The sequence below is a fragment of the Theobroma umbraticum genome, unplaced genomic scaffold (genome assembly GCF_002168275.2).
Source record: "Theobroma umbraticum cultivar Fairchild unplaced genomic scaffold, ASM216827v3 scaffold_86.0, whole genome shotgun sequence".
In the NCBI taxonomy this organism is placed as follows: domain Eukaryota; kingdom Viridiplantae; phylum Streptophyta; class Magnoliopsida; order Malvales; family Malvaceae; genus Theobroma; species Theobroma umbraticum.
Genome location: NW_018397263.1, coordinates 6,903,991 through 6,930,317, shown reverse-complemented (window position 1 = coordinate 6,930,317; position 26,327 = coordinate 6,903,991). Strand labels below are relative to the sequence as shown.

The following is a 26,327-nucleotide window of genomic DNA, read 5'->3' as shown; positions in this document are numbered from 1 at the left end:
CAAGGAGTCTAGTAAAAATCTAAGCCACTAGTAGAGTGCCTTAGCGACCCACACACAGTAGCAGGCTACACTAACAGTCCATCTACAAGCACCAGCCGGACATGACAGCATAATGCTACCGACTTGGCAACCAAGCAAGTTCCTAGGGCTTCTATAATAGTTGCCAATTTTCGTTGTGAGATTACTTACTCACCAAGTAGGCATAGTTTTAGGGCGTTCTTTTTGTGCAAATTTAGTTTTCTTGCACACCAAGGTTAAGGTTGAGTAGGCTATTATAAATAACACCTTAGAGAGTTTTGGTAAGGCAAAAAATTGCCAAGTCTTGTTATCAAGCAATTTGTTTTTGTCCTTAGATCTTAAGTACTTTATGTTTCTCTCATTAGAACAATAACACTTAGTTATTCTCTCTAATCTTTTTCTTCATATTTATTTACTTTGTGTTTCCGCACTAATATCCATTATTCCTTATCAAGGTTTACCTAGTTTTATATACACAATCCTATAACATCGCACGAAACATGGGCAAAGTTCTAAGTTAGTGACACACAATACCTGCTAAATAGCATCACAAGCTATTGCTTGGTAACAAGTGTCGCAAGACTACTTCTTGCAGCAACAAGCTACTACCAAATAGTAGCCACTTGTGAGCTATTAGGCAATAGCAAGCTACTATTGAGGCAACAAGCTGCTGCCATGCAACAACTGTTGCCCATGAGTGACCCAATCTTTGGTCACTTGGCCGTAGCCCATAGGTTGAGGTAAGCCTCAATTTTTATAATGAATATTTAAAAAATTTTAAATTTTTTTCCAAATTTATTTTGTAAAATTTTATTTTTGAAAATTAATAGAAATAATTTATTTTACCCTAGGATTGAATAAATTTTTTATTTTGGTATTAATTAATACGATTAATTAATTGGACAAAAAATTATTTTTTAAATTAAATTAAAAATTAAAACTAATATTATAATTGAGGATTTTTAGATAATCATAAAATTCAAAAGAGCATCAATTTTGGAAGGTGTTCCAAGGAAACAAGCTATGGAAGCAAAGCATGATTGAAGATCTTTTCTTTTACAAGTTTTAATTTTTAATTTTCTTTAGGATGGACATTAATGTGGCTTATGTTTATATTTATTTATAAAAACGGATGAATGGTATGAGCTATTGCTTGATTGATAATATGTCATCTAGAATAAGGACCAACCTCCTAAGGATTGGCATGCAAACATTTTGTATTTTAGTTTAAAAGAGTTTTATTTTATGAGATACATATTGAATGTAGGAAATTAAATTGCACCTAGACAAGAAGGTAATATGGACTAGTTATATACTAAAGTATTTCATTGAAGACATAACCAACCACATAATTTGATTTACAATATTCTAAATATGCATCTAGAAAATCTGGTAAAAAGTCACTAAAAACCCTAAGTATAAAAATATTAAGTAAAAGAGGATGCTAGTAGTCCTAAAGTCCGTGGTCTCCATTGTTGGGCCATTGGCCTGTGAAACATGTCACTCTCTACAAGCAAGCATGAATCCAGATCATGACGGATTGGGTCTTTGGAAAGATAGGTCCTTTTAAGTGGATTAGGAGGTGAGACCTCCTATAAAGCCTCGCTATGTAAAAAGCATAAAAGAATGAAATAATGGTTATTACACTCAACATGAATTAACTAGTAACCTACCTACAATAGCTCTTTTAGTAAACTTCATGGGCCAGATGAAGGCATTACTTAACCATGCTATGTATGAAGATATTGGGTAACATGGTTGAGTGGGAGGGTCTCAATTTGCCTAGTAGTAAATTCTCATGGCCCACAGTCAATTAATTTATTGCAAAAAGGTGAATGATCATTGAACTATTAATATAATTTAAAGGGTCTTATATATTATCATCATGCATATATGCATCATGAAATGTTCAAAGTCCATATATATAACTTGTATGGTTACATAATTTCAAATGTACTTTTAGAAACATATCTACATCACAAACATGAATCCACTTTCAATTTTGCTAAACAAATGCACTTTCAATGGTGATAATTATACTGAATGGAAAACAAGCCTTAATATCGTCCTTAATTATGACAAGATCACATGGGTTCTTTTTAATCATGAGTTGAAGCACTGACTCCCCATTCAACTCCACAAGATATTAAAGATCATAAGAAGTGACATGATGCAAACAAGTTAGCTAAGTGCTATATATTGGTCTCTATGAATAGTATATTGCAAAAGCAGCACGAAGGCATAGGTAATGCTAGTAACATAATGTTGCACCTACATGAAATGTTTGGCACAAAAACAAGGTTTGCTAAGGTGAAATCAATCAATGCTTTTAAAGACCTCAAGAAAAACCTAAGGAGCTTATTAGAGATTACATGCTGAAAGTAATCTCTTGCCTTAATGAGGTAGAGCTACATGGTACTAAGATAGATGTTGATACATAAATATCAATGATCATTCATAGCTTGAATTTGTCATTTTCATAGTTTAAATTGAATTATGAATTGCACACTTGGATTACACCGTAAGTGGGCTAATGAATGATCTCCAAAATGTAGAGGTGGTTATTAAATTGAAAAAGAAGCCTGAAGCACATGTAGTTTACAATTCTAAGCCCAAACCCAAGGGTTAAAAAAAGCTGAAAATAAAAGAAGTGCTAAGGGCTCAATGGGAGCAAGGGAAAAGCTCGTGAAGAAAACAATTGCTTCAAAAGACAACACCAAGGGAAAATGTTTCCATTGTGCTGAGAAAAGAACATTGGAAGCGAAATTGCAACATTTACCTTGAAATCTAAAAGAATAAACAAGGTACGAGTTTTCAAAATATATTAGAAGCTTATTCAATGGTTGATTCTATGAATCCTAGATTCTAGAGCCACTAACCATGTTTGTAATTCTTTACTGGGGTTTCAAAAAAGGAGAAAATTGAGTAAAGGGTAATTTCATAAGAGGATGGAAAATGGCACATTCATTTCAGCATTAGCAATGGGAGCCATTGTTCTTTAATTTTCTTATGGTCATATCTTAATTTTGAAAAATGTTTATTACATTCCAAAGAATTATAGGAATTTAATTTCTATTTTTGGTTTAATAAAGTCTAGATATTCATTGACCTTATGACTTATTTTGCAAATGATGTAGAATCAATACAATTTAAAACTAAAACAGTCAAATAATCTAACATAAATAAAATTTATCTTTGGCATCTGCTTTTAGGTCATATCAATCAAAATAGACTCAATAAGCTTATAAAGGATGGTACTCAACTAAACATGGTTAAGGGTCCTTTGCCAGTATGTGAGTTTTGTATTAAAGGAAAAATGACCAAAAGGCCTTTTGAGGCAAAAGGCATCTGAATGCCAAATGTTCTAGACTTAGTACACAGAAATGTGTGTGGACCAATGAACGTGAAAGCTAAACGAGGTTATGAATATTTCATAATCTTTATTAATGACTACTCTAGACAAGGCTTTAAGTATTTAATGCATAGAAAAAGTGAATCCTTTGAAAAATTCCTAGAATTCAAAGCCATAGTTGAAAAGCATCTAGGCAAGCAATTGAAAAAATTTGATCAAATCAAGGTGGTGAGTATTTATCAAATGAATTTCGACAATATCTCACTAAGAATGGGATAATTTCCATTTTGTCAGCACCAAGAATACCTCAACATAATGGTGTAGTTGAAAAAAGAAATAGTACTTATTTAGAAATGGTTAGATCAATGACGTCTTATGCTAACCTTCCAGTCTAGTTATAAGGATAATGTATGCAAAATGTTAAGTACTTACTCAACTTTACACCATCTAAGGCTATACCTAAGACAACAAAGTAGTTTTGGATAGGGCGTAAATCATCTGCACGTCTAATAACTATATTATATATAGTTATTTTGACACATTTTAGGGGCTTAAGTAGGTAGATCTTTTAAGTTTTAAGTTCGGATTTTAGCATTTTTTTATCTTTTTTCAGTTTAAATTGGACTACATGTTGAGTAGTTAATTTAAGTCATTTTAGTTTAATTTTACTTTATTTATACTTTAATTTACTGTAAACGTAGTTATTGTTGATTTCTTTCATAGCTATTGTGGGATATTTGATGATAAAGGTTCATTTGATGAAAAATCACATTAGAATGGTTATGGCTTTAACCATACTTGCTAAAGTATTTTGAGAATAACCTGAGCTAAAGAAGTTCAATTGATGCAATTCTTGATCCATTAGAAAGCTAAAAGATAGGCTACAACTTTCATGTTTACCACTTGGCCTAGTTCAAATCTGATGAAGGCGAAAATTGCTTTGCAAGATGATGAATGGATGGAGTTCTACACGAAACATCATGTTGATTGGAGGCTATGGCCTTGAGTTACTCAAGGTTGCTGTGTTAAGGAAGTTATGACTGTAGTGCTAGGAAGAGCATGGCCATTGCGTTGGACAAATAGAGTGCATCATAAAAAATCCCAAGGCTAAAGTGCTATGGCGCTGAAGAAGTTGTGTCGTTGCAACGCAAATGCCAACGCCAACATAGCACTACGGCACCAAGGAAGCATGACCGCTGTGCCACATTGCTTTCCAAAAATAAATTGCTATGTGGGAATTTTGAAAGTAGGTCAATTTAAACCAAGAAAATTGATCTTTTTTAGCATATTAAAGGAGAGAATAGCATCAGCTTTTTTGGAGATTATGAGCTAAGAATCAAGCAAGAAAACAAGATTAATTGAGATAGATTTGAGAACACAAAGCTTCAATATTAGTTTTTTCCTCTATTTTGTGTTAATTGTATTTTCTTTTACTTGAATTCATGCCTAAATTTCTTTAGATAATGTTTTCTTTAGATGTTATGAACTAATTTGTTTTTCTAGTATTATGGTGGATTACAACATGTAGTTTGAATATTAGTTTCTCTTTTATTTATCATGAATGGCTATAGTTTAGCTTATCCAAATGTGTTTTCAATCAATACCTTTAATTGCTAGATCAATAGTTAAATGATTTGTGAATTTAATTGAGACTCGATAGAGAGATTTTAGATTGGACTAAGATTTGAATAGTATTTGTTCATGTCACTTAGGTGATTATTTCATGATTTGGGTAGATATACGCCAATTGCCAAATTAAGACACCAACTTAATGAGCTTAATTCAATTGATTCCTATAGACATATAGTGGACTAATTAAGTAAGGTATTTATGCAAGCATCTCGACCAAGACTTGTACATAGTTTTAGATCCTAGGTTAGTAAAACCACCAAAAAAGTAAATAATTAGAGAAGTTGATATCAAAAGAAATGTTGAATGAACCCATAATCCTAAGTCTTTAGTCTATTGCTTTTCTCAATTATATTTAATTTCTATTGGTTAATTTAGTATTTATTTTAAATTTTGTTTTAATTAATTTTCTTCAAATTTTGGTTACTTAAATAAGATTGATTTGTTATAATATTTTAATACTTAGTAAAAATTTAAGTACAAATCCCTATGGAATGATACACTACTTATCAATATATTACTTGTTTTCGATAACTTATATTTGCATGAAAATTAACAAGAAGTTTTTGGCACCATTGCTAGGGACTTTGTTTTCTTTATTATTTGTTAATATTAAAATTTTACAGACTAGTCTTAATTTAAGTTTTGTTTCTCTGTTTCACATGTTTGATTTGTCTTTGTATAAGAAGAGCAAAAAGCTTGGAGATTATACCTTATGTTCCATAAATTGAGAGAACATTCCATAGACTTTGATAAGAAAATCAACAAGGTTTTGCTCAAACAAATATAATGGTTGATTAACAAGATGAATAGCAAATCCAAGAATGATTAGTATCTTAAAATCATTGCTTAAAGGATTATGTTATCTTATTGGTGCAAGGGATTCCATCAAGCATTTGAAGGCCAACTATTCAAGCGAACAATTTCAAGGTCAAGCTAGCCGTGATCACCATGATTCAAACTTTACTCCAGTTGAGGGGTCTACCAAATGATGATCCAAAAGATGATATATCAAACTTTTTGGAGATATGTGGTACTTTCAAACACAATGGTGTTGTGGATGATGCAATTTGTTTGAGGCTTTTTCCTTTTTCATTGATGGATAAAGCTAAAGCATGGTTGAATGCACTTCTTACTAGCTCAATAACAATGTAGGATGATCTTGCTTAAAAGTCCCTTACTACATTCTCTCTTCTAGCTAAGATAGCAAAAATGAGGAATGATACCACATCATTCATGCAGCAAGATTTTGAATCATTGTTTGAGGCTTGGGAAAGATATAAAGAATTACTTCGACATTATCTTCATCATGGTATTCCAAAATGGCTTCAAGTGTAGACATTCTAGAATGGTTTGAGTGGTCATGTTCAGACTACTATTGATGTTGTTGCAAGATGAGCTTTAAAGGCTAAATCAATTAATGAGGCATAAGATTTATTGGAATAGATGGCTACAAACAACTACTAGTGGCTAGTGGAGTAATCAATGCATAAGAGAGTAATTGAAATTCATAATGTAGATGCTTTTTTGGCATTATTTGCACAAGTAACAACTTTATCCAAGACACTTGAATCTTTTAGTACTAACTCCATTCAACATCCTTTTGTACCTTGGGAATATTATGGAAATGATCATGTAAGCCATCAGTCTTCAAGTTTGATAGAAACAGTGCAATTTTTAAGGACTAAATAGGAAAACCTTACACTAACACTCATAACCCAAGGAGGAGGAACCATTCAAACTTCTCATGGCCCAATAATCAAGGGTCATCCTCAACTTCAAGGCCAAATCCACCTCCAGGATTCCAACAACAAGCAAGAGTGCCTATCTTAGAAGAAAACCTAGTTATGGAGGATTTGCTAAGTCAATACATGACACATACTAATAGCGTCATCCAAGTCAAGTAGTATTAGTACAAAACCTTGAGATTTAGGTTGGTCAACTTATCGACGTATATGACAATAGAGCTCAAGGGACTTTACCTAGTGATACTCAGGTGAATCCTAGGAAAGAAGCTGAAGAACGAGTTATGTCAATCACCTTGAGGAGTGGAAAAGGGGTTGAAAGTAGTGTTAAACAAACTAAAGCTTAAGATAAGCTTGTTGAGAATCAAACAAAGATTAAGATAGCTAACAAATAAATTCAAGAGAAGGAAGCAAAGGTAACTCTACTACCACCACCATTTCCTTGGTACTTTCATAAACAAAAGCTTGGCATGCACTTCTAAATGTTTCTCAAGGTTTTCAAAAAGCTACACATCAACATCCCTTTAACAAAAGCTCTAAAGCAAATGCCATCATATGTGAATTTTTGAAGGACATATTAACAAAGAAGAAGAAATTAAAGAATTTTGAGACAATTACACTCATTGAAGAGTGTGGCATGTTAATCCAAAACAAGCTTCCATTAAAGCTTAAGGATCCAGGGAGTTTTTCTATCCCTTACTCCATTAGTAATGCTAATGTTTTGAAAGCTTTGTGCGATTTGAGTGCTGATGTCTCAATTATTCTGTTATTTATTTTTAGGAGACTTGGACTGATGGAGATTCAACCTATTATAATCACCTTACAACTAGTAGATAGGACAATAAGGAAACCCTTTAAGATTGTAAAAGATGTCTTGCTTAAAGTGTGGAAGTTATACATTTTAATGGACTTCATTGTACTTGAGATGGAAGAAGATCAAGAGGTTCCAATCATACTAGGACGTCTATTATTGGCTACTGCAGGCTCACTCATCGATGTAAAGTGTAACACCCCTAATTTTTTATGTAAATTAAGTTAATTGAGAATGAATTATAAAATATATGGTACTTTAAGGACTTTGGTGATATATTATGTATGTGAAGTGTTTAAAGGTGTATATATAAACACTTTGGTGAATTTTTGGAAAAAATATGAGATGAATCCTATGATTTGAAGTTTTGATTTTTATTTGATGCGATAATTGAAGATGTTTATGTATGAAATTGAGGTATATGAATAATTGGAAATGTTTTGGTTGAAGGGAAAAAAATTGGAAGCTTTAGGAATGAATTTAAAGGCTTGAAAAAGTGGAAATGTGCATTCTGGGCATGATCTATAGACAGATGTTCTACATCTATCAATAGATACAAAGATAAAAGGCTTAGAAAAACAAGATGGATGAACATTTATCGATAGATTGCCTTATCTATTGATAGATGACCACTCGAGAACTCTGTAAAGCAAAGAACTCAGAAACTATTGATAAATTCATGAATCTATCAATAGATGGCTAAATAATAAGGGATAAAAGTAGGGCTAGTGCATAATCTATCAATAGATGAAGGTCAATGGCAACATAATTTAGTGGCATCTATCAATAAATGCTAAGCATGATAGATTAGTCTAGAAACATAAAAACAAAAAGGTGATTTTGGGCCATTTTAGCCATATTTCAACAAACTCTCTTTTTCTCTCTAAAACCCAAAACCTTAACCTCCAAAATGAAATTGGGAGCCATTTGGGGTGGATTAGAGCTTAGGAAACACTTTTGGAGGTAAGATGGTGTTGGTATATGCCCTTGAGCTAATTAGATTGGTCAGAGAATATATATTGTCATTTAATGCATATTTAATCGCATAATTTTATGTGATAGAGGTTTTCCTTTATGTTAGTGCTACAATAAAAAGAGTTATTAAGTATTAATTAGATGAAACCCATGGAACATAAAGGCCTTGCAAGAGAATTACAAAGTTGTTATAATTATGAGATCACTATGCATCAGCCATGTTCTTAAAATTATTCCTAGTCATTGTATTGTCAAGACAGGGCATTGGCAATGCTCAAAGATTGGTACATATTAAGCCTTCTTATTTGGGAAGTAAGTAATCAATCTCATAGATTGAAGTATATGGGATACTTGAGGATAACATATAGGTGCTTATTAAAGAACAAGTTCATTGAACATGACCCGCTATGAGAACTCTATTTGGTATTTCACTCAAGTGTTTATGAAAAATGTTCTCAGGTGATAGTCATGAAACTATTCCTTAGACTTGAGACACCAAGTCATCTTGTTTGGGGAATGACATACTTTGATTTTACCCTTACAGGTTGGGAAGCATCCAAATACCTAAACAGGATGTTTTTGGGTATGCCATAAACCATGTGAAGGTGAATGAGTGGTCAAGAGATGATTCATCACCCTAAGTGATATGAAAGGATGTATCTCACTTGTTCTCAATTCTTGATTAACTTGTATAAAGTCTTTAGCAAAGCATGATGAATTTGAGAAAAATTAGTTTCCTAAAATCATAAGGTTCATGAATTATGAGAACTAATATGGAATGTCATAAGTAGACATCGAGGCATGCTTAATGACATATCCGAAATATTTGATGAAAGGACTGTATTGCACTGAGAGGCTTATCACTGAAGGGCTTTGTCCAATTCTTTAATTGACTCTCTAACATTTGGATGGTCATGATGTATTGCTAGATGCCACTCATGATCTATAAATATTAATTAATTATCAAATTGATATTTGATTATAATTTATATTTATTGCCAAAATGTTAGAAGCCTAATGGGTCAAACATATTAAATGACATGATTGAGATTAAATAAGGATAATTTAATTAAGTTGGACTTAATTGAAAGAGACCAAAATAAAGTGAAAAATTAATTAAGTTCTCAGAGACTTAATTTAATTAAAATACAACTATTGTATTTAGGGTTACAAATTAGTTTGGCTGTATAAATATGTTGTATTAGCAAACTAAAAGACTTGAAAACCTCCAACCAATTTTCAGTTGTTTCATAAGATAAGAAAAGAAAAAAATATTTTTCTTTGTCTGAAAAAAAAAGATTCGGCAAGAATTTTGGTTCCTTTGTTTTAAAAACAAAACTTGCTAGCACAAGTAAAATCCTACCTTAGAAAAGGTCTTATTCAGTCATTGTATGGGTTACTGTTAGAGGCCAAACACTTAGGTGGCTGAAGATTTTACAAATCTTAAAGGTGAAGCAAAGATTTTAGATTTAACTGGCTCTTGATTACGATATCTAGAGTAAGGTATGTAACTCTTAAACCTATGAGTGCTTGTAATTTATTTGAAAGTTGCATGAAAAACACAAACATTGATCTTGTAGGATTTGACTATTTTTTTGATTAAATATTAATTTATTTTTTTACTATGTTATATTTTAATTAATTAATTATTTCTCATGTTTGAGCATGAGGTCGATTCCTAGCAGGTTGAGCATTTTTAGTAATTGATTTTTAGTTTAATCGGTTAATAACTTATATTCGATTTGGTCCAACTTTGGAGAGATTTACTCCCTTGATTTTGCTAAGGATTTGGAACTAGGAATTGTGTAGTCTAGCATCTGAGGTAAGGATTTAGATCATTTGTTGAAGCATGGAGCTTATATATTAAAGTTGGTTATCTTTGAAATGTTAGCATTTTTTGGAAGCCAAGATTTAATTAAAATTTTGATGTTTTGATGTGTTTGAAAAGGAAACAGAGTTAAATGAACTTGTTGTTGACCTGAAAGATGATTAGAGGCTAAAAATTGAATCTTGGTTATGCGTACCTCTAGTTTATCACTATGAATGGGTTTAATTAAAAATGCATGTGATGCATGACACCTTGATAAAGGCACTGCAATGGTATTAGAATGGAATGTGTATATGTGTGTGTGTGTGTGTGTGTGTATGGTTGCCTAGATGTAAGTGCCTAAGTTAGAGAACTAAAATATGGATTGAGTGTTTAGGTGCTGTGATGTGAGCTACATGGGTGGCCTATCTTGTGTCAACTTAGAGTAGGATGTATAGAGGTGTTCATGAATGCCTAGGAGTAGATCACCCTAGTCAAATAAGATTTTAAGAGGATTCAATCAAATGATGCCTTGGAGACATAGAGGCACTTAGAACTTAAATGAACTATAGACAATTGAAGCTCGATAAACATGGTGTGTGATATATTGTGGATATGTGACATGATAAAGGCATGATGGCCTCTTTGTGGATTTGTATTTTTGTTCGAAGGATGAATTCCAAATGTTGATCCAATTTATGGTTGAGTGGAGTTCTAGTCCCCTATGATCTTTGTGTGCCTACAATGATGGTGGTAAACAGGGATAATGGTATTAGTCTCACCTGTGATTCCCATCTGTAGTGCTTTGATGCCACTTGTCTAAGATTGCTTTAGGTGATGATGACCATTGCGAGACTACTCCGGTCGATGACTTGATTCTCTACACGTTGCTTCAACACATGTGTTTTTTATTCTCCACCAGTGGCTTTGCCCTGAACGTGATTTCATTCTTCATTGGTTGGCCAACATGTGTGATTTGACTATGTCTAGGGGAACACACTCATTGACTTGGTTTGCATATGATGTGAGATAGTCGTGGAGAAGCTTAGATAAATATGATATGAATATTATGTGATACTTCGGCAACTAGAGTGTGTCATAAAGAATGATTGAATAACTTTGATTGGCTTCGAAAGTAAGTCTAATGATGAGCATGATGATCTTTGGAGACATTGAGGATGATGACATGCCTTTACATTAGAGACTTTAGGGATTATGATATGCCTTATATTTAAAGGTGTTTGCCAAAACATCTAGATGCATGAATGGTGCATATATTTTATATATGTGTTTAATATATATGAATTTGATTTTCTACACCACTCACTAAGCATTTGGGTACTCACCTATTTGTATACCATGTGTAGATAAATAGGCCACATAGTTGTGTGGTAAAGGTTATCCAACAACAGACCGATCTTAGCATATAGTAGGTCTCCACTTGCTGTGTCTGTTGCATCAATCACGAGCTTCCACTTCGTACTTAATTTGCTGTATATGTAGGCATGTTGTGCCATAAGGACTTGTGTAAGGGTTTATATGTATGAACCCACCTTGGATGGCCAATTTATGGCCTTATGAATATTTGTCTGTGGATTGTGAACCAAGGATAATGTATCATATTTGAATTTTATTATGAATATTTGATTATTAAATCCCCTGGCATTTATGTTGTATGATTTTGAACTCTAAGGCTTACTCGATTCAAGTGGACTTTCTTGCTGGACGTGTGCATGGGTCACGGACGTCCGGGATGAGTCATGACATAAAGGAGGATAGAACAACTTTTAGAGTTGGAGAAGAGATAGTTGAATTTACTATGTTTAGTACAACTAAACACCTTTCCTCCACAACTCATTGCTATTAAGTGGACTTAGTAGATGAAGGTAAAGATAATCCTACTCCACCACCTATAAGTAATCCAGCACCAACTCTTGAGTTAGAGCCATCACCATCACATCTCAAAATTAAGCAATGTTATGATTAGCATAATCCACGACCTTCCAATGATCCTAATTTTGAGGTTGTGTAGCAAGTAGTACTCTTGATTTCATGCCACCATCCTTTACCATGGCAACTTCAACCATATTAGTGGAAACCTTTAAAATAGAAAATGTTTTGTCTTATGTCTATATTGAGATTTTTAGTATGCTTATAAAAGCATTCAAGGTAATGAAACAAAGCCTCAAGCATTATTGTGGTGATAAAGAAGTGAAAAAAAGGGTATCATAGTCAAGCTAGTGACTATAAAGAAGCACTTCTTAGGAGGCAACTCAAGCCATATCCTCTTAAGAGTTAGTTGTTATTTTAGTTAGCTTTTATTTTTCTTTTTAAATAAGTAGTTATAACGTTTCCCGAGCTTGTTTTGTTGAGTATGCAAGTTTGGAAAGCATGAAGATGGGGAAAAAGAAAATTAGAACTTTTAATGCACTACTGCCATTAATAGAGGAGTTTATTTGCCTTATCATTTTTTTAACCTTTCACATTGAGCACAATGTGCAATTTAAGTTTTTGGGAGGGTTTTATTGTTATTAGTTTTTGTGATATTTTTAGATTAGTTTAATTTCGTTAATTTTTTTAATGTTATGCATGTTTTAAAAACTTGAGCTAGATTTAATTGCGCCAATTTTTTTAATTTAGCTTTCCAATGATGAGAACTTCATTATATTATTTCTTGATTCTTTGACAAGTGTGGATATTGTTTGAGTGTTATGTAAATTCTTATGCCAAGTTTCATTGTTAGGATGAGATTTCAATATTTTCAGCATTCTGTCTTTTGCTTAGATTCATTGTACATATTTAGAGAAGGTCTATGCGAATGTGAATTTTTGAATTATGTATTGAGTTCTAGAATTTGTTTGATTCTCTTTCATGGCGAAATCCTAGGCTATACTTAGTTAAGGAGATGATTTAGGCCATCTTTGGTCCGATTGAGCATTTTTAGCTTTCCTTTACATAATTTATTCCTAGTTTTCCCATTAGAGACTAATGAAATTATTTCATTGTTTGCACTTTTAATTTTTAGCTTAGACCCTTGAATAAATAATTCTAATTTTTGTATCTTTCATTCTTAAGTGCATAAGTCCATTTACGAAGTATTAGGAGCTAAATAGTGAAAAAGGTAGTAAAGATGAAAAAATGATGAAAAGTTCAAAAGTATGGTTATATTCATCTCACTACCCAATAAAATGAATAAGTTTGGGGGTGTGAAATTGAAAACAAATAGGAAAAAAGGAAAAAAATTATTGAAGTGTTGAACAAAAGAAAAAGAAAAAGAAAAATGGTCTATTAGGTGAAGGAAAATTAAGCTCTAAATAGGTCCTAGATTAACCCATCTTTTTGGGTGATTTGAGCTACACATTATTCTATCCCATCTTGACCCTAACCATACATTACAGGCTAATTGAAGTCCTATTGATCTTTAACTTAGTGTTAGTCTATATTAGTGGAGAGAGAGATAACAAGCAAACTTATGGAATTCAATTATTAATTTGAATCTTACATGAACTTATACTTATCCGGACTGTATAAAGTTTTAGGTGGAAAGATTGCACACACATATGGAAATCCACTGGATGATAAGCTTGCACTGGAATTAAAACATGAACTTTAATAATATTTGTGTGTTGCTTAGAGTTGAGAACATGGATTAACTTTTAAGGATATAAAAGGAGATTAATGAAATGGTGCAATTGATTTCTAGTTAAAAGTTTTTCTCCATTTAGGTTGTTGCATCTTATTTCATGTTTCGCTAGAGGACTATCAAAATCTTAAGCTTGGAGGTGTGATAACTCTATTATATAGAGCTATTTTAACACGTTTTGGGTTTGAAGTAGCTAGATCTTTGAGGTTTTAGGTTCCGATTTTAGCATTTTAGATGGTTTTCTAGTTTAAATTAAACTACATGTTGAGTAGCTAATTTAAGTTATTTTAGTTTAATTTTACTTTATTTATGCTTTAATTTACTTTATGCTTAGTTATTGTTGATTTCTCTCATTGCTTTTGTAGGATATTTGACGAAAAAGGTTCATTAGACGAAAAACCGCACAATTATCATTATGGCTTCAATCGTACATGCTAAAGTATTTTGAGGATAACTTGAGCTAAAAAAGTCCAATTGATTCAATTCTTGTTCCTTTGGAAAGAACATTCATGTTTAGTACTTTACCTAGTTTAGATCCGATCTAGGAGAAAATAGCATTGGAAAATGATATATGGATGTAGTTCTGCACAAGGCAGAATGTTAACTATAGGCTGCGGCCTTGAGTTTGTGAAGGTTGCAGTGCTAAGGAAGTTAAGGCTACAGCACTGTGAAGAGAATGGCCTTAGTGTTGGACAAATGGAGTGCACCATAAAAAATCCCAAGGCCAAAATGTGGTCATGCCACAAAAACAACACAGTGTCGTGACACTAAGGAAGCATGGCTGCGACACCACACTGCTTTCCAGAAATGAATTCATATGTGGGAATTTGGAAATTAACTAAATTTAAACCTATTGAAAGGATATTTTTTAGAGAATTTAAGGAGAGGACGACATCAACTTTTTTGGAGATTTTGAGCTAAGAATCAAGCAAGAAAACAAGAGCAATTGAGAGAGATTCTAGAACACAAAGCTTCAACATTAGTTTCTTTCTCTATTTTGTGTTAATCTTATTTTTTTTTACTTGAATTCATGCCTAAATTTCTTTGGATAGTGTTTACTTTAAATATCATGAACTAATTTATTTTTCTAAGATTATGGTGGATTTTGACAAGTAGTTTGAATATTAGTTTCTATTTTATTTATCATGAATAGGTATAGTTTTGCTTATTCAAATATGTTCTCAGTGCCTTTAATTGCTTCATTAAAAATCAATTGATTTGTGAATCTAATTGAGACTTGACGTAGAAATTTTAGATTGAACTAAGATTTGAATAATATATACTCACGTCACTTAGGTGATTTGATTCACAATTCAAGAAAACATACGCCAATTGCCATATATAGCCAAATTAGGACATCAGCTTAATGAACTTAATTTAATTGATTCATATAGACTTATAGCGAACTAATTAAGTTAGGTATATCTATAAGCATCTCGATGAAGACTTGTACATAGTTTTGGATCCTAGATTAGTAAAACCACCCAGGAAGGTAAATAATTAGTGAAGCTAATATTAGGTGAAGTGTTGTATGAACCCCTAGTCCTAAATCTTTAGTCTATTGTCTTTCTTAATTATATTTAATATTTATGGGTCAATTTAGTGTTTATTTTAAATTTTACTTTAATTAATTTTTTATCCATTTCAGTTACTTAAATAAGATTGATTTGTTATAATACTTTAGTACTTAATAAAAATTTTTGAAACAAATCCTTGTGGGACTGATACTCTATTTATCAATGTATTACTTGTTTGCAATAATGTGCACTTGCGTGAAAATTAGACAACAATGTCATCGACAAACTTGGGCGTGTCCTCCATATGTTTTAAAGCTTAAGTCCACAAAGATAAAACCAAAGACTGAGGTGTGCTTGTTTGCAAGGTATCCAAAGGGAACAAGAGGTTATTCCTTCTACAGTCCTCAGGATAAGAAAGTTTTTACGAGTGTAAATGCCACTTTTTTAAAGGAAGAGTTTGTGAGAAATCACAAACGTAGAAGTAAAATTATCTTAGAAAAATTCTCTAATCTTTCAAATTTAAAAGTTAATTTGATGATGGCATAACACAATCTGATTTAAGGATTGAAATGGAAACACAACCTGAACATCATACTGTGGTTGTGAGATATCTTGGTTAATTCTAACCAATCTAACTGTGAACCAAATATCTACCCTAGTGAATAGTATAACATTCATGAGACTTCTGACAACAGATGCATATGAAATCTTTCTCATGTTTTCAACTCTTTCTGGACTTTTAGGAGACATATCCTTAGAAAGTTTGATTCCATGTCTAAAGGGCATAAAGCCCTTATTAAAATCTTGCATAGCAAACTTGGCCGAAATCTTGCATAGCAAACTTGGCCAAAATCTTGTATGTGAATGTTATCTACTTGTTTTTACGATCCTTTATAAGTTTGATCCCTATAACATAGATAGCTTTTCCCAAATCCTTCATATTGAAACGTTTTCTTAGCCAACCTTTGATTGTTGACAACATTCCTATATCATTCCTAATGAATAAAATGTCATCAACATAAAGAACCAAGAAAACAACTCTTTTATCTTGTTTTCTATTATAGACATAGGGTTCATCAACATTTTGTTAGAAACCATATGATTTGATAGTAGTATCAAATCTTATGTTCCAAGACCTAAATGCTTTCTTAAGTCCACAAATGGACCTATGCAATTCACTGACTTTATGCTTGTAGCCTTTTTTAATGAAACCCTTTGGTTGAGCCATATAATATGCTCTTCAGAATCTCTATTTAAAAATGCGATCTTGACATCCATCTACCATATCTCATAATCAAGATGTGTAGTTATGTACTAAAGGATCTTGATGGATATAAGCATAACAACCAACAAGAAGGTTTCTTCATAGTTAATCTCTTCTCTTTAGTTAAAACCCATAACCACTAGTCTAGCCTTGAAGGTCTCCACCTTCCTATCACTTTCTTTTTTTCTCTGCAAATCCATTTGCATCCTATGGGTTTTATCCCTTCGGATGGATCTACTAGAGTCTAGACTTTGTTCAAATCCATGAAGTCGAACTTAAATTTCATTGCCTTATGCCATTCCTCAACATGTACATCATTAATACCTTGTTTATTTGTAATAGAGTCATTTTCATGTTCATCTAATAGTGCAATCATGTTTTCTCCCAAACCCATGTATCTCTCTAGTTATCTCGCAACTTTCCCACTACTATCAAATCATATGGTTTCCAACAAAATGTTGATGAACCTTATATCTATAATAGGATACAAGATTAAAAGATTGTTTTCTTGGTTCTTTATATTGATGACATCTACTCATTAGGAATGATGTAGGAATATTATCAATAGTTAAAGGATGGCTAAACAAACATTTCAATATGAAGGATTTGGGAAAAGGTATCCATGTTCTAAGGATTAAACTTTTCAGGGATCATAAGAACAAGTAGATAACATTAACCTAAGCATCCTACACAGACAAGATTTTGGCCAAGTTTGCTATACAAGATTCCAATAAGGGCTTTATACCCTTTAGACATGAAATCAAACTTTTAAATATATGTCACCTAAAACTCTAGAGAAAGTTGAAAACATGAGACAGATTCTATATGCATTTACTGGTAAAAGTCTCATGTATGCTATGTTGTTCACTAGGTCAGATATTTGCTATATAGTTGGATTGGTTAGCAAATTTCAATCTAACCCAAGCATGAAGCAGTGGACTCTAGTCAAGTGCATTTTTAGATATCTTCATAGGATGAAGAATTTCATGCTTGTATATCATGGAAGTGACCTTATGGTAACAGGGTCAACAGATTTGGATTTTCAATCTAATGTTGATTCTAAGAAATTGGCATTAGAATCTGTTTTCACCATAGGAGGAGCAACCATAGTTTAAAGGAATGTAACGTAATCTTATAGTGCAAACTTGACTATGGATGCAAAGTATGTTATGGCTTGTGAAGTGGCAAAGGAAGAAGTATGGCTCCGTAAGTTCCTTATCGACCTTGAAGTAATTCCATATGTGAACAAGCCCATTACACTCTACTGAGATAACAGTGGAGTAGCAGCTAACTCAAACACTCTATTATGATAACAGTGGAGCAGTGGCTAATTCAAAAGAACTGCAGAATCACAAAGCAGCAAAACATATTGAAAAAAAGTATCATCTCATTTGAAAGATCATACAACATGAAAAAGAACTTGTGAAGAAAATTCCAACAGAGTAGAACCTCATTGATCCATTCACAAAGACTTTAACACAAAAGAGTTTCAAAGGTCACTTAGAATGTTTTAGAATAAGGGATATGTCATACTTGCTTTAGGAAAGTACGAGATTGTTAGGAATTTGAGAATATGGTGTCTTGGAAAGTAAGTATATTCTCATGTTCAATTTCATTTATTTTATTTGTAATGAAATTTCATTTTAATAAATAAGACAAAGAGTTTGTTTTAAGTAAGTATTTATTATCTAGTTATAAAGATGCCAAGATTCTAATGAGGAATTAAAATGCATTTGTATAAAGAGGAATACATAGGAGACAAGTATTTTAACAGAGTGTAAAATTGTTCATAGTTAAGTAATAAAACCGGTCACTTTATTAAGTTAAGATTGTCGTGTCCAGATTACTTCCAATGAAAACAATGTGATTCACTTAAAGAGAATGATGACTCAAAAATCAATGGAGTAGTTGACTTTGAGTAATGACATTATAAAGTGAATTGGAATCACATAAGACTTAAGTTTAAGTTAGGTCGTTTCCCTAAATCTTAATTTCACACCTATGTATCATTCACTTTTGTTAGAATTGCAATCCTAATGGATAGTGGACTCATATTTTATCTCTTTATAAGATTTGATATAAGATTATAATTGACGTGCACATCGAAGAACATATATCCAAATATTAGAGTTTATAGTATTAATATCACTTTTAGTGATTTCAAGAATATTGGTGATTTAACCTAGGCTTAGTAGATTAATGAATTAGCTACTCATCACATCTTAATACTCAAAAAATTAGATCTTGAGTATTGCATCACCAATTGGATGAAATCTAAGACTAGGAAAAAAATTGACATAAAAGGTAAAACGGTAAATTCACCTTTGCCATTGGATGGCTATAAGGATCCACAATATAAGGTTTGTAATTGGACAAACCAATATTAAATTTTACATTTTTAATATTTCTTGTAATTGTAGATAACTTAAGCATGCAACCATGAATCTATGGTGCAGTGATTCCATGGTTAATAAACTAGCATTATTTTTAAGGAGATTAAGAAATCATTCTATGTTTATTGGAGCTTGAAATATCTATATTCAGTGTGATTCCCCACTTAGTTTCATAGAACTCAACACGATTAAGATGGAATGCGTGGTTAATTATTTATCCAAATTAATGTTCAAATTTAGTAACTAAGTGTTGTCTTAACTAAGTGTTATCTCGTAATTATGAGATATAATTTTTTTAACTATAAACATTAGTATATACGGGTTGATTGAGACAAAAGTTGTCTAAATCATATTATATTTAGTAAGTCAAAATTATCTTAATGTAAAAATATTTTTTATAGAAAAATATGTATTAAAATAATTATTGACTTATAAACAAAAATAATAATGGATGATATTTAATTATAACTATAAGAATTAAAATTGTTAATTCTTTATTTATAATTAATTATAATTATGAGATAATTATATTACTACATGTGTGATTAGGATTTCCTTATTTTATTATTAATTATTTTTAATTAAATATGATAATAATAAAATAGAATAATCTTAATTGACATGGACCAGTAATTAGAATTAAATAAATAATTATTTAATTATAATTATAGGTGGAAAATGTTAATTTAATTTTAATTAATTAAATTAAAAAGAGTTCTAAGAGAGAAATATCTCTTTTTTTTATGGGGTCGAAAATCACATTGTAAATATACGATTCTGACCAAAATCCAAGCCACTTTCTTTTGAGATAGCCAAACTCCTCCATTTCTCTCTATGTTTCCTTTTTGCTCTAGCAATTTTCTATAAGCCTCATGTAAAGAAAAATTGCCATAGAAGAAATTAAGAGAAAATTATCTGGTTACCATCTTAAAAAGTATTCCATACCTAGCCTAGTTTAGGTTCGAGATTGAAAGATTCTTAGAGAATAAGTGGTGATTTACCTTGGTTAGGAATTCCAACAATTGGAGTGGTGGTGAATTTACTACAAGTAATAAAAGAGAATAATCAAGTATATTCCTAGCACGGAGTAGGTAATATCTCTTACTTTTAATTCTTTTATCTTGAAGCAATTATTATTTGATTGAATTTAAACTTCTTAGTAAATCTAAAGGAGAGGACATATGCTAGGAGGCCAAACCTTTATAAAAACTATTGTGTTGATTTTTCTTCTCACTCCTTGATTTCATTTGTGTTTTTAACCTTTTGTATTTGATAAGAAATCAATTCTCTTATTTACTCTCAAAAAAGGGATTTGACTTGAAGGAACTTTACTTTTTAAAATTGAAAAGAAATTTTTAAAAATTTAAAATGTTCCAATTCACCCCTTATTGGAAATATTTATATTGAGCTTATTGCACTAACACAATTTTTTATGTGAGCAAATGAAACCCTTAACAACACTTTTTCACAGGAGCAAATGGAAACCTTCAGTAATGGTTTTTAATAGGCTCAACTATAAACCAAATAACTGGTCAAGGTTAAGCTAAAAGTTTTACAAGAAGAGCACAAGGTATAGAAAGAAAATGCCTTGCAAAGGCCAAATGCTAAGAAGTTTAAGATTGGATACAAAGAAAAGAAATATGTTCTAAAGGATTTTCAAGTGAATGATTCTTCAAAACTTGATGAAAGACTAAGATGAAGGCTACAGAGGGAAAATAAGCTTTAAGATTTCTCTCTAAGGTTTTACTAGTGAGAGCTGGTCTTTTCTTACTACAAAATTACTGAAAGGCATCCTTTTATAGCTGGATTGAAGTTTGGAGCCGTTAGACACAAGTTTGAATTAAATATGATAGTTGCTAAAGCTTGAGGGTCGACTATAATACTTTTATGGTCGACTAAGTTCTTCAAATTTCTCAAACTAAGGTTCCATAGTCGAGTATAACCTTGCTTTACTCGATCTAATTTCCAAAAGTATTTTTTTTACGAATTTGGGCTAAGGTGGTCAACTATGGTGAAGCGAGGGTCGACTATGTCTTTCATTTTCCCTCTGTTTCACTCATCAGGCTTGCCAAGGCTAACTATAGAGGAGTTAGGGTTGACTATGCCTGTGTAATTTGTCAATTTTTCAAACTTTCTACTTCAACGTCGACTATATACAAGCTAGGGTCAACTATGGCTTTGTATTCTTCAAGTTTTCCACTCATTCTACCTTTAGATCAACTTGAGCTTCTTTAAAGTCGAGTCTTGACTCGTGTCTTAAGGATTCCTTGACTTTTTGGTGCCTCTCTTTATCGATCTTTTCTTTGCCTTGCTCCTATAATCAAACAATAATTCAAGGCATGTATGCTTTTGTTTACTTAACTAAATATTCATTGTTTAAAAGCTTTTGTGATATTTTCTAATGATGCATCGTTTTTCAAATAATTTTGTGACTTTAGGGGATGAAAAATATGATTGAGACAATTTCAAATGCTTAACATTAAAATCAAGATATCATGCAATTTTTATCAAATCAAAACATGATGTAGCTCAAGGCTAATAGGGAAATTAAATAAAATTAATTATGAAGTTAAGATTTATTTATCAAGGATAAACTAAAATAATACGTGATTAATTAGAATCATTTTTTAGACGAGCATCCTAAGGGTGCTTAGACTTCAATTTATTTCATAGACTGGAATCTATCTTTTTTAATGAACCTAAGTTAAACATATGATCTCATTATATTAAATAAATTTAATTAGATGATGAATTTCACTTAAATAAAAAAAATATTGGTGACTACTCCTCTGCATGTCGAACGGTTGAATATTTTAACTCACAAGTTGCGACTCATACTTATTCTGATGTTTTATTATTATTTTAAGAATCACAAAACCAAAGAATGGCATTACTTTTTAAGCCAAGTAGTTTATGGAATCTCTCTTCGTTTGGTTTCAATTACCACATTGTATGTGTTTTCCCTAGATTGCTAGTTGAATAAAAAAAAGAAGTAAGAACTTTAGTTATGATTCAATAAAAACACACACACACACATAAATATACTTGTTGAAGCATTCCGTATACATCTACAGAGAATGAAATCTCTAGTTAGCGTTTATTTTCCATATATAAACAGAGCCAATACGTTTGGTGATGCGCTAGCAAGGATAGGTGTGGGTGGAAGGGTGATGTTTCTTTATCAGGTCCTGTAATTGGTTTGATGATAACCAAATAAATTACTAAGCCAGTAGCAGAGCGGTACCTCCCCTGTTTTTCTCTTGCTTTAAATTCTCCTCCATGATTCAATGGAGGTGTTCTTGTTACTTCTATGTTAAAACTTCATCAGGTCCCCTTTTTTTTTGTAATTTTTTTACGTGATTATTAAATGTTTTTTTTTTTAGCCGGATTCCCTGTTTTCTCTTGTTGGGATTAAGATTTCCCTAACAAGATTCTATTTGTATTGCAGTGTCATTAATTGCGTGAGAAAAAATAAATGAATAAATAAAATCCTTACGAAAACTTTGAATGTTTGGAACACTTAGGAGATTTGGGATACTTAATTAAATAATCACTTAACTGAGAACCATATTAATTTATAAATGTGCACAGGAATTAATATATTCAACAACAACACAGGACATTTGCTGATTGCTAGTAAAATCATAAATTAAGCAATAGTCATCATATGTAACCACAACCACATGCAGTCGTCCAGTTGCAGTTACAACATACAAATCACAATTACAATACAAACATGCCAGGATTCACTACAAGAAACAACACACAGGTACTGAAACTAATCCGTTTCTTAAGTCGTATATTAAGCCAAGTAGTTAAGAAAAAGGCTTTGAAACTTGCTCATTTCCTTGCTGGGTAGAGACACTAAAACATTGACCCCATTGTTTTCATCAATATCGGGGAATAGCAAGATAATGTCTTTCCTGTGGAAGACCACAGGGCAACTATACCTAGGCCTCCCCCATGGATAATCCACCTCATCAAATCCTAGTTTCCACCAGGACGAAACCAGGAACTCACCATTCGGGAAACCTTGGTATATCTCTCCCCAGTCTATTGCAGACCTTGCGTACTCATCCGTCATTCTTTTTGCTCCCTCCGACACCATCTCCACCAATCTTGAAAATGGCCATTCCTCTATCTCCTTGCACTTGGCCGTCGCATAAGCAGTTAACACTGCGTTTCCCGTGTATGATCTTGGCAGTGGAGGGATCAGCCTAGGCCTTATGTTTACCGCGTACAGCAATGTGGACTCCCTATCAGCATTATTATTGCTCCCTTGCGTGGTTTCTTCGTCCCATGACAAGGCCTTGCAACGCCATACAAGCGCCGTCACCACGTTGAATCCCGTAATGCGCGCGTCCTTGTGTGTTCCGCCAGACGCCTTGGCCTTCTCCTTGAGGTGGGCAATGTTGCCCGACGTCAGCCGGAAAACCTTGAAGTCTAGGGCTTCGGAAGTTGCATCAAAGACGGGAGGGTTAACGTTTGAGTCTACGAATTTGGCCAGCTCAAGGTGGGGGAAGCTGACACATGGCGGGGATCGAGCGGCTAGGAGCTCACGGTCATTGCATGGGATGACAGCCAGGGGTTTGTCAGCAGCCAGGGCGCCCAGGTTGTCTAAGAATATTTTGAAGCTTAACCCATCAAAAGTCACATGGTTGGTAAACATGCCCATGGCAAAGCCACCACATGTAAAGGAGGTCACCTATCGAGAACGGACATAGATGTTCACACATATAATAAATTAAAGAAGATGATGATGATTGTAAATTTTAATGAGCCGTATTTACAGTTCAAACCTTTAATTCTTTCCCTTTCAACACTAATACTTGAAATGAAATGTCTAAGCGATGTGTCCTCTAGCTAATAAATAGGCTATATGACAAGGCTTTCAAACATGAGTGTTTTTTAGATGTAGAACTGAACTTGGACCGTATTACTAAGTAGTGGGCCTCATGGCTTATAAATAAATAAATAAAACTATATCTGTTGTTAACCATAACCAAATTTGTGAGGGCGTAATGACCTTAAAATCTTCAATTTCTTCTTAATTTAAAATTTCATGTTAATATTAAACTTGAAGTTCCTTTTATACATTAATGTTTGGGCATGATGTTCCAATATTATTCCATAAGTGTAAACATGTAATAGAAAAGATACTATACTCACACAATTATTGCTATATAGATATTTTATTTTTAAGCACTAATTTTTATGGTTGATTATAGCTAACAGGAAGTATATATCTGTTGTATTGTTGGGTCCATTTTTCTCCTTTGGAATGCTAGGGTGTATCATATATGTACAATGTAGGCCCTCATAAAATTTTTATACTACTCCCCTTCGTTTTTTCTTTTCCTTTTTTTTTTATCGCATTTCCTTTATCTATTTTTTCTTTTGTAAATGATATAAAACTATATCCAATTCCCTTTTTGGAATCCTTATTATTATTATTTTACTTCCTTTTTCTATAATTCATAATTGTTTTTTATGAATTTTATTTTACTTTTAAACAGTAATAGAAATGGAACATCAACTATGTAAGAAAAGTTTAAAATTTTAATATAATAGACATTAACGTCAATCATTTTTTCTTAAACTCAATGAAATTCAAATAAAGTAAGAGACAATAGAATGGAGTGGGTATATTTTTTATACTTTTCCTCTTTCCTATCTTAAGTCAAAGAGCATATTGACAAAACCAGTTCAAACCCTTTGCCTCTCAAGGGGTGAAAGTGAGGATGCAAGTCGTTGGGACGAGAAAACAAAAAATAAAAAATAAAAAATGAGATAATATAAGAAGGTAAATTGATAAAAACTGGTTAGTTAGAGTGTCATAGGATGCAAGGACTTTTCGTTTCTTAAGTATATACATCCACTGTCATATCCATTAAATGAAATGGTTAGCTGGTTATATGTGTCTTTTGGATTGTAAAAAGGACGTGAATGTGCATTTTTCAAATGAAAGGAATGCAATTAATGGTAGGATTAAAAACAGAAAGTATTCATTCACTTTAAACAAATGAAAAGAATGCAATTAATAATAGATGCATAGATGATAGCTGCAAAGTAACCACAAAAATTTTATGTTCTAACTTTAAGCACGTACGTATATGCATATATAAGTGAGAAACCACTCAACTCATAAAAGCGAAATAATAAATAAAGTTAATGGGTGAAAGAGATAAGAATAGGCCATGAACTTTAACTTTAAAATCATTATAGAGGGGGAACTATTTGACATGAAAGGTTAATCAAGCCGTTTTAGGCTCTCGCAAATTAATAGGTTTTATAATTGTCAAAAAATAAAAATGGTGAGATTATGTTTGGTGGAAGTAAGAGCATTACAAAATTTGTTTTCTTAATAATTACCTGGACAATGCAAAGAGGTTGATCATCTTGTTTCAGGTTATCCATCCTCTTGACAATCAGTTGCCCAAAAGCTGGATTAGGATAAACTAAGTCTCCAAGACTATCCATTGTGTACTCACTGGAGGCCACCGCAAACCCGATGCCAGCTGCATTACAGTCAATCTCTAATCGACCAGTTTCAGGATTCGACCTCAATCTTCCAGCCAGGAAATCGTATGGCACTAGCAATCTGGCTAATGTGTTTTTCAGCTTCTCAGCCACAAGGTGAGGAGGAAAATCTTTGTGGGACGGAAAGAAATGGACGGTCTCGACAGGAAAATTGAGCACTTTGTCTATGTTTGATAAGAACATGGATTTTCTCTCAGTTTGCTGGGATGGAAAAACAAGAGAAACGTTTTGGATAGTGATCTTGAGGTCTTGGAGAAGAGATGGAGGTTCTTCGCAGATGATACCCATACTTACTCTTCTTGGGTTGTCAAAGATCTGCTTAATTCATGACTCTGTTCATGAAAGGCATGCTTATATACATATATATATATATATATATATATGTATAGCAAGGCATGCAAATTCGACTCTATGTAGTCGTGTAGTAAAGAGAGGAGGTTAAAAAGTATACAGCCCAAGCCGACGCCAAAAACTACTATACTTATACTATGTATCTCACGTTGTTTATCCCTCTTTTTCATTTCATTTTACATAGGGATACTCAAGAGGGTTTTTGTTTGCAATCACATTAAACCCTCTTCCTCTCCCCTTTTGATAAATGATGAATCAACACCTTCAATCCAAGGTTTAAGT

At 32.5% G+C, this 26,327-nt stretch overlaps 1 protein-coding gene and 1 non-coding gene across 2 annotated transcripts; both read right to left on the bottom strand.

Annotated features, from left to right (window-relative positions):
• Positions 1–6,208: 6,208 nt before the first annotated feature.
• Positions 6,209–6,315, bottom strand: LOC149526946 (small nucleolar RNA R71). Its single transcript, XR_016351501.1, has one exon. It is a non-coding gene; the product is annotated as a small nucleolar RNA R71 (small nucleolar RNA).
• Positions 6,316–22,784: 16,469 nt separating this feature from the next.
• Positions 22,785–26,125, bottom strand: GLC (HXXXD-type acyl-transferase family protein). The gene is made up of 2 exons (XM_021433553.2): positions 25,527–26,125; positions 22,785–23,859 (listed from the first exon to the last, which is right to left on the bottom strand). Exons 1-2 carry the CDS (start codon positions 25,980–25,982, stop codon positions 22,957–22,959), a joined length of 1,359 nt encoding a protein of 452 aa, XP_021289228.1. The 5' UTR covers positions 25,983–26,125; the 3' UTR covers positions 22,785–22,956.
• Between the last annotated feature and the right edge of the window lie 202 nt (positions 26,126–26,327).